The sequence below is a fragment of the Penaeus japonicus genome, unplaced genomic scaffold (genome assembly GCF_977035675.1).
Source record: "Penaeus japonicus unplaced genomic scaffold, GWHDUDI00000001_assembly GWHDUDI00000022, whole genome shotgun sequence".
Classification (NCBI taxonomy): Eukaryota; Metazoa; Arthropoda; class Malacostraca; order Decapoda; family Penaeidae; genus Penaeus; species Penaeus japonicus.
The window spans coordinates 38,088,701-38,098,700 of record NW_028234424.1 but is presented as its reverse complement, the minus strand read 5'-3'; the positions used below and the strand labels follow the sequence as shown (position 1 = coordinate 38,098,700).

General features: G+C 34.4%; 1 protein-coding gene across 2 annotated transcripts in view; it reads right to left on the bottom strand.

Moving 5' to 3' along the window:
• Window positions 1-993: 993 nt before the first annotated feature.
• The window catches only part of LOC122261130 (protein arginine N-methyltransferase 1), a 13,541-nt gene continuing 4,534 nt past the window's right edge, over window positions 994-10,000 (bottom strand). For both annotated transcript variants that reach the window (XM_043028654.2, XM_043028655.2), the window contains exons 4-9: window positions 9,415-9,522; window positions 8,743-8,927; window positions 7,615-7,838; window positions 2,365-2,493; window positions 1,642-1,872; window positions 994-1,120 (exon numbers count right to left, since the gene is read on the bottom strand). In XM_043028654.2, coding sequence (XP_042884588.2) covers window positions 1,011-1,120; window positions 1,642-1,872; window positions 2,365-2,493; window positions 7,615-7,838; window positions 8,743-8,927; window positions 9,415-9,522 — 987 coding nt within the window. In that variant the 3' untranslated portion in view covers window positions 994-1,010. The remainder of the gene's footprint in view (window positions 1,121-1,641; window positions 1,873-2,364; window positions 2,494-7,614; window positions 7,839-8,742; window positions 8,928-9,414; window positions 9,523-10,000) is intronic.

Below are 10,000 nucleotides of genomic sequence, written 5' to 3'. Positions count from 1 at the left end.
ATAAATAGGTTAGATGAGGTAAGCCTAGTAATTAGCTCCTTAGTACAAGAGCCATCTATGTTCTGTAACCTATTCGTGACCGGATAATTATTTGCCTAATGCTGCTCCCACTCAGCCTCAACGTGCAAGATCTCTCCCATCATAATGCCGCAATGCACTTCTTAGAGAGCTTTTCATCCGTCTGATTTGATGGGATGTTGAGAAGCGTTACAAGAATTTTTTTATTTCTTCTTGACAAGTCTAGAACAAATGTGTTTATACAAATGCAACTGCAAAGAATATAAACATAAGTAACTATGGAAAATGTGTATTTAGAGGGAGAGACCACGGCTTGATAGAATGATATCCGGCTGGAGCAAAATATTCCCAAGATGTGATATCACATCATCCGGTACTAATGGGTAAAAAAATTGTGGCCAGCATATGTATACCTGCAGTCCTGGCATCAAGGAATTAATATATATATAACTTGATAAAATAAATGCTTGTAAATGGTTTTCATTGGAGAAGGGGAGAAAAAATCCAATAACATTTATTCTTATGTCAGCATTATCTTGAGGAACTGATGATTAAAATACTGATGCAATAATACCAAGCTAAAGATATGTATCTTTCTTTCTCCCTCATTCTCCAGTTTCTCTGGAGGTAAAGTATTTGAATGTGTTTATCTAATATTGGACACTTACTGGTTTACAAATATAAAATGTTCATAACAAGTACTATGAGAAAATACCTAAGTTTTCAGTATACTAAATTCTCATACTAACAGTGATAAATATAAATTTGTGCATTATATCCTACTGTGTATTCATTTGCAATAAATTCATACGTAATATCAAATTACTGACATTAATGCTCAAGTCCTAATTCACACTTTACTTAAAACACTTCATATCTACATAAACATATTTTAAAACACACACACAAAACACATTGAAAAGAATAAAAGACTATAATAAACACAAAGGACCAGGAATTAAAATTAAACATACGTTTGAGTTACGCATTTATTACTCCACCAAAAATTTGAATTTTTTGTTGTTGAAAGAGATTCCAACGTCTAGCGATCGAATTTCTCTTCTCTTTCTACGGACAGATATCACGCCCTTTATCACTTCATCTGCAAAAATGAGACTGATTAATAGTGCAACTATAATAGCATGGGCTTCTATATTGTCATTCTATACGGGACATAATTCTTGAGGATGAGGATGAGGATGAGGATGAGGATGAGGATGAGGATAGGGATAAAGGTTGACATAATTCTTATATATGGGACGCGGATGTGAATGAGGAGGAGATGGAGAAGAATATGGAGGAGGAGGAGGAGGAGGAGGAGGAGGAGGAGGAGGAGGACGAGGAGGAGGAGGAGGAGGAGGAGGAGGAGGAGGAGGAGATTAGAGGAAGAGGGCAAAGTAAAGAGGAAGTGGGAGAAGTAGAAGAGGAAGCAGAAGAAGAGCAAGAAGAGAAGGAGGAAAAAGGGAGATGCAACGGAAAGAAAATATCAAATGCAACAAACAGACAGGAAATCAATAATAATAAAAAAATAGTAAGAAACGAAAACAAAATCAAAAACATAAGGAACAGACACACCAAAAAGAACAGAAAAGAAAGAACACAAGAGATGAAAAGATTACAAACCTTTTTTGACTTTATGGGGCTCCGGAAGGTAGAATACAGTCTGTTTCCAGTGCGTTGGTGTAGCCAGAGGACCGGTGGAGAAGGAAACTGGGGTTGGCATCTCAAAGTAGGTGTCAAAGTATCCGACAAAACCAGTCAACAGACCATCTCTCTGGACTGATAGCGAAAATTCTGAGCTGAACTCCGTGTCATTGGGAGTGATTGTCATGAGATCTAGGTCAACAATGGTGTCTGGAAAAAGAAAAATTATATTAGATGTGATTTCAAAATTTATTGATAAGTTTTCTCATGTGTTTCAATCTAGCGTGATGATTTACTAGTTTGAATAATATAACATTCTAGTATTTTATAGATCACATTAAACTACAGGTTTATAATTTGTTTTCTGATATGTCTGCATGGTGAATATATGCAAATATAAAAATACAAACAAGTGTTGATACCACAACTCTCTTCAGTGCAAAGTTTAAAAAGATTCTTCTATAATGAAACCATCATGCCAACTTGACAGCTCCATAGAGTTTAAATGAAATGCTAATTGAGAGGAGAAATTTAACTAAAAAGAGAAACGCTACTAACATCACAAAGCAATGCCAAGTATGCTACTACTATGACATATTACTTTTAATAATCATAATTACTTCAACACTAAAAGAAAAAATACTCTCATGCTATGGACTGGGACAAATGGAATTGTGCTGCAAAAAGACACAAAAGTTTTACCTGAAGACGTGATAATCTTCTCCTCTTTGATGATGTCAGTGTTTGCTTCTTTAACAACGTCACTTTTCATGCACGTCATTTTGAAGCCATAGACATCTTCCCAAAAACTGACATACTTGTGGAATGTCTCTGAAATGGGAAATGTAAATTTACCTTCCACTACACCTTTACTCTTAATATTTCCTCCTCCTTCTATGCTTACAAAATAAAAAAAAAGTGAATAATATATACAAAAATACAGGAAGTCCTCCCTAAAGAAGATATAGAGTAAAATAAATCATATAAATCATACAGAGAGAAATAAACCAAACATCAAAGTTGTGATACAGTGTCAGAGGAAAGCTTTGGGAAGAAGAAAATACAGATGAGAGAGAAACCAAGAAAACAAAACACTAAATAGTTTGATATAAAGAAAATTAATTTCATGAGTAAACAAAATATCTGTGCACGAAATGGAAAAATAAAGAAAATCTGTCAAGAAAAAGGATTAAAAAACAGCACATGAAAAATTGCATTAAGACAAAGTGCTTGAAAGAAGGAAGTAGTAAAAAAAAAAAAAAAAAAGTGAATAAGAAAAAAAAAAAATAATCTTAGAGATACATGAAGTGAAACATCATATAAAAGTAGTAAAAAAATATAAATCAAGATGGTTCCACAGCATTATCATGAAATGTGTGAAAGTAAGGTTAAAGACAAAATCCCACAAGGAATTAACCCATTCGCACTGGATGACATGCTGACACGTTTCATGGTTTTTGCGTCAGATACTGACAACGAGATATTTAGTCAAGGCCGGTGTCCTCTCGCTTGGGGTGAGTGAGAGGACAGCCCAGGCTCATGGCTAGTGGACCGAGAATCACGAGGCGTTAGGCGTTAGGTGTTAGGCGTTAGGCGTTAGGCGTTAGGCGTTAGTGAACAACTAAAGAACTCTAAGCCTTAACATACACAAGATGATCAAATACTTTTTCAGAAACAATAAAAGAGAAGAGCTTAAGAATAACTCATATACAATGAAAAAAAAAAGAGAAATAAAAAAGATGCCTAAAAACAGAGTTAGACAAGAACAGTCAAAAAAGAGACAGAGCATTTACAGCAAGTAGTGTTTTCCTATAACACAGAAGAAAAAGAAGAAAGTTTTCAGGGATATAGTAAAACAAATCACCAAAATAATCATAGAATACAGCATAACAAGTCCACAGCTGGATGACTCAATGAAAGTAGAAAGTGCTTTCAGAGAAGGAAACTACTTAAAAGAAACCTTGAAACAAAGGTAATTTAGACAAAACGGAAAAGTGAAAAAACAAAACAAAGATGGCAATTAATAGAAAAAAAATCCAAAAAATTGAGAATCTAAAAAACATGGATTTGCACCCTACTTAGGCTACAAAGAGACTAAAAACAAACAATTTTGTAAAATTATAAACAAAACAAAATGGAAAAAACAGGCAATGGAAAACACTGATATTACCATTAACCAGTTTCATCAGTTCCAAGAGAGATACAGGTGAGGATGGGTCAACTCCCCCAAAATGAGGAGGGTCATTGTGTTCATATATGGTAATTCAACAAATAATTAATGATAAAGAATCAAGAAAAGAAAGTATCAGAGACTTTCATATTACTAAGCATTCAAGGGATATCTAAAAGCAAACCAGAGAGAAATAACATTAATATTTGCAATGGATATATTGCAAATATTAGCAATCCTACAATGACAACTCTTACAGGATGACATCTGAATGATGACATCAAAATTCAAGAAATAAACATCAGAGAATCTGACAAACTCAGAAAAGGTAAAACATTAGAACTGGATGAGGCATAGATCTTTATATCAGAAAAGAGTTACCTGCAAAAACAGATTTTGTCACTGAATTCTCAAAGAAGTTATTGAAAGTACTAGGGTAATCTACTTGGCTACAAGAGTATATTCCAGAAAAAATACACAATGAACATTTTAGTCCAATTTATCAAATTGTTGTATATGGATGCATTTCATCTTTAAAAAATAAAATTAAATATATATGAGCATGTATAATACCCAACCCAGAACATAATTTTTTTTACCAATGAAGATGGGTGGGGCTTCATTATATTTTGAGAGATTGAAATTTGCCCACCATTCCATCACCATTTTTTCTTTTTTTCTTTTTTTTCTGAAGGGAGTGGCATATTTTTTCATTATTTCTTTCATGTGATAAAAATAATCTTTAACCCATTCGCGCCAATTGACTCGGGGGCCGTCCTGAGACATGGTGCATTTTCTGGCCGAGCCCTGGGAGGTCAGTAGTGACGCGCTGAAACATCAGTAATAGATCGCTAGATTGTTCTCAAATATTATCATTTTACATAATTTCTTAGACTCTGTTACTTTAGTTTAGGTGTTTGAGTGTCATAAAATGAGATTTAACTTTAAAAAATGAGGTCACAGGAAACTACATGATATTGATGAAATAATGGTAATTTCTGCTTCTTGATCAGTTGAATAAAAAGATCCGAGTCGAAAAACTATTATAAAATCAAATGTGTTTGGCCAAGAAATGAAATAAAGTAAAAAATAACTAATGCAATACTGCTTGTTATTTGTTCATTACCCGTGATATCACCTCATGTCACGTCACGAGGTACATGTACATACTCATATGTATGTGAATGATTATTCATATTCTTTTTGTTTTGGTATAAAAAAAAAAAGTATAAAAAATGTATTTTGATGTCCCCCAATAAGAGATTGTTTTCACTTTCCTTTGATATTTTCACGTAGAAATGAAGAATATAAAATAAAACTAAATTGGCATTACTGTAACATGTTTTTTGACTAAAATAACTCCTCTGAACATGGCAATATTTTTATGTGCCTTTACATTGTAGACGCATTCATGAAAACCATAAGAATAGGGTGGGTGAAAAATGTTCTGAGAGGACCAGCGTGGCCCTGCGGAGCGAGAAAATACAATGGCACGAAGCACTGCGCACTTGTTATCTTCCCGGCGTTAGCGGGAGTACGCAAAAATACGTCCTGTAGTGAATGGGTTAAGTTTACTCAAATAACTATTTGGAGAGTTGTAGCGTGAAAGCAAGATCAACATCTAATTGGCAAGTAACAATCACCGTGCAACTGTTCCAACTGTTTCACCTAAATCTTTTTACTATAATACCAAAAAACTAATGCAATATTCTTTTTTCTTGCTTTAATATCTTTATCAGATAAGAACAGAAGGATAACACTTAGAAATCACTAATCCAAAACAACTTGAAAATCCACTCCAAATTCCAGCTGTCCCATTACTTCAACTAACCAAAATCTCAACCAGGAGGAATAATATACTAGACATTGTCATTCAATGTCTTCGGCAGGTCATTAACAACAACACATTAAATCAGAATACATCATCATAGAAATAACATTCAATAAAACAGCATGTAAATAACAAGAAAAGTCACAGAGGTTGGGAAATGATGAACAAAATACTTGAAGAAGAATTAATATAAAATTAAAACTACGGTCCTCTGAAAATAAGCTGGAAATTTTATGTGATGCTAGCAGAAATGTTTGCTTGAAATCTGGTGGGAATAAAAAGCACAGCAAAGCAAAATGTTAATACTGGGTAATTGAAAAATGCTGCTGTTAAACAAGAAAGTTAACCCTCTCTGGACGGGTGGTACACTACTGTACCGCTCATTCAAAAGCCCGGTGGCCGGGCGGCACAATATGGTGCCAGCCATTTAATTGATTTAGGCCTAAGCGTTCGAAAGCCCCGGCATTGTGACATGCAAGGCTGGAATTCCCCCGTCGTGAGTGGGCTAATATAACCCCAGCATGAACAGGTTAAATGAAAATATTTAATTTTGTTCAACTGAACATTCTTCTTTTCTTCTTCTCTACCTAAGAGAAGTGAAGACAAGGATCTAGGTAGGAAAAGTGCCCTTCACATTTTCATTGTGAAAAATATCTGTAATATGGTTAACTAGAAAGAATCCTATTCTTCTTAAAGTCTTTCATATTTCAGCCAGGCACTTTTCTGCAGATCAAAATAATAAGACTGGGTGCCTAGATTTACCATTTACATACTTCATGCCTTCATAAATTTGAAGGAATCTAATTAAAAGATGTTATAAGAATCTGATTAGAGTGAAAATATGTGTAAGAAGGCTCTATTACAATAGAGCCTTGGGACTTCCAGAGATTAAACAGAAGTTCCAGAGAGATTTTCATAATGCATTTTTCTCTCTGTTAAAATTAAGTTATCTATTCCTTCAGTTGTGTAACTATAGCATCATGCCAAATGTCAATTAGTATCACAGTGCTATTATACCATATATATAGTCATATAGAGTAATATGTGACCTTGCAAAAGGCCGAAATAAAATCATTATATATGTTTGATTGAAAATTTGGCACATAACCAGTGCAGAGAAACAATGTGAAAATATCTTGATTAATGAGCTGAAAAATATCAGAAACATAAAACAGTGTATTATGGAAGTTTTTGAATGAAAATTAGATGTCTGCTTTGATACATGACTAAATGAACAACCAACTACTAGCAGCAAAAGACTGACAGTTGAATCAAAATCCTTCCATCAAATTCAGTTCCTAGTAACTGACAAAAGACAGGCAGTTCCCAGGAGGGCCTAATTGGAGCCACAAGCATGGTGTTTATTAAATATGTATACAGCCGGATGGCGGGTTTACATTGTTTGGCATGGTACCATCCATGTTTACGACCGACTCTGGCTTGGCAGCAAATCTTGCCATATGCTGTCAATGGGTTAATAGAACTTACACCAAGTAATTCAGTAAGTAATCAAATTAGTCTGCAGGTATATGGAAGGAGCAGGAAGTTTAATTTCTCTGCATTTTAGTATGGTAATATAATGCAGATAGATATTTGTTAATCCCTTGCATACAAATGTCATGACATACATGTCGGAACCGATTAGGCCTAAAAGATGGGAGTCAATGTGTACATGAAGCGACATCGTGATCTGCTCACAGTTGAAGCATGCACATGGTTATGAAGTATTATGGCTGTAATGCCACTAGCTCCAGAACTACAGGTTTTCAAAGTCAGCCTAAACCTGCATTTTATGATGAAACTGACCAAAAATGACAGATGAACAACAGTTACAACAAACAAACTGAAGGATTCAGACAAACAGAAAACAAAGTGAAAATTTTCAGGTAATTGCCTTTTCCTTGTACCAATTTAATTCATTCCCAAACAAGACAATCAACCTATATTTTACCTTCATCTTCCATGCCCACAAGGTGCATCGTGCATCTGTTTGGCAGCAGGAGACCCCCTTCAGCTAGGTGCTTGTCTCTGGCGTAGAGGACCGAATCCAGCATTCCTTCAAATAGCAGGAAGTAGCCCATCCATTCAGACACAATGTAGTCAAATTTATGCTCAAAATCTAATTCCTCTAGTTTCCCTTTGTGCAGTTTGATGACATCTTCTAAATTGTTTTCCCTGCAAGGTTAAGTTTCTGCATTAAAAATTACATATTTTCTTTATGAAACATGTATGATGAAATATTTAGAATACCCTCCTTCAAGACACTATTCATGAATCAAATCTTTCTCTTAACAATTGTACTTGTATTCATATACATAATTTTCTTCTTACTATAACCTTTTTCACCTGGAAAATAAAATGCCATTTTTATACTTGGGTATGTCTGTTACAAAAGGTGAAAGATGGCAAAATGTCTTTTACTGCCTTTTTTATAGTTAGGTTATTACAGATCTTTGAATAACTTTTCTTTTCTTACTGTAGGAGGAGGAGGAGGAGGAGGAGGAGGAGGAGGAGGAGGAGGAGGAGGAGGAGGAGAAAGAAAATAAGTTATCATGAGAAACAACCGAAGAATGATGTTACTTTAAAACTAATATTGCAGTCATATCATCCATAAAGTAATTATTCAGAAGCCTTTCAATCTACAGCAACTGCGAGCATGAAATAAAAAAGAGGAGGAGAGTAGATATTTCATGATGGTATCACTCACTTAGCAATATAGTAAATGCTTGCTCTATTGACAGTGTCTCTATAGTGAAAGTATAATATATCCTTTGTTATATATCCCTACTGAATTATATTGTGAGTTGTTTCACTAATTATGAAGTATATCATGTAATGATAAAATACTGGGTTGCTGTTTTATAAATAGACACATGAAAACTGTAAAATATTTCTCTCTGAAGATTACCTCAATATTTGCATGAGCGTGAATGGTGAAGCAGGACAATACATATCTTTTTCATCATGAAATTTCTATCATTAAATCAAACATATCCTACAAAGCCTTGTAAGACAAAAAAAAAAAAAAAAAAAAAAAAGTAAAAATGTTGAATCACCAACCTATCCAAATAGAACTTACTTCACAATGTCCATCGCTTTATATATAACATCCGACATATCCACACCATCAACCATAGCCCCAGCTTTTGCCGAGAACATGGACAAGATGGAGGTCCCACAGCCAAGGTCTAGCACCCTTTTGCCATTAAAGAGTGAGGCATTTTTTAAAATGGCATCTCGATAGGATTCAGTTCTTACCCGGTCCTGCAAGAGAAAGGGAAAAATTATGAAGTTTCGACCTAATACCTCGCATGGTTTAGATGTGCCTTTCCCTTCGATCCTCCTTTTATTGAACCTCTGTCAGTGTTCATTGCAAATCAAAAAATTGATATATCAGAAAATATTTAATCTTATTATTCTTTGTATCTATAATTCTTTTCAGACTGACCATATCATTCAGGAAATTGTTTGCTGATTAAGGGCACATTTGCACTCAAAATCATTGTTATCCATTTCTGCCATGTCACCTAGAAGTTCAATAAACATAATATGAAGCCATTTTTCTTTTTATAAATTGACATAATCCTGCGGACAAAATTTCATGGACACCAGTTTACTGACAACATTTAACGGAAACCTACTTACTGACGACATTTCATGGATACAAAATTACTGCTATTTCATAGGGACCAACTTACTGGTAACATCTAATGGAAGCCAACTTACTGACTTTTAATGGAGATCAACTTACTGACAACATTTCATGGTGGATGTCAAAGTGAGCATAGGAGTTAAAGTAACCTTCATCCTCCTCTGGCCGTATGTCTCCCACTGTTCTCATGGTTTTCTCATTTTCAATCTGTAAAAATAATAATAGCTGTAATAACTTTAACCTCTGCAACACTGATAGAGGCTTTAGTTATTTCTTTGCAATAAGGAAAACATACAGTCCATACCACGTTTTTTCTTCAGATATCTCAACATAATATATGAAATGATAAACATATATATATGCTATTAATCTTCAATATAAAGAAGTTCATACTTCTTTCAACATCTAGTTCTCTAAACAACAGGCATGTTTCAAAAGGTGGGATCAGTCTCAAATTATCATAAGTCTAGAAGATAACACACACACATCTAAAGACGCCCATCCCAGGATGAACATCTTCAGATATGACCCATCCTGGAAGGGTTAATCTAATTTCCTTTCCTAGTAAAGCTATAAAGATGTACAATAAAAGGAAATAAAGTACACTGAAATTCTTGAAAAAAAGTCTGTAGCTCACCTTATTAATTTATTCATCTACAGCTTGGTTAAGTATATCTAACATTAT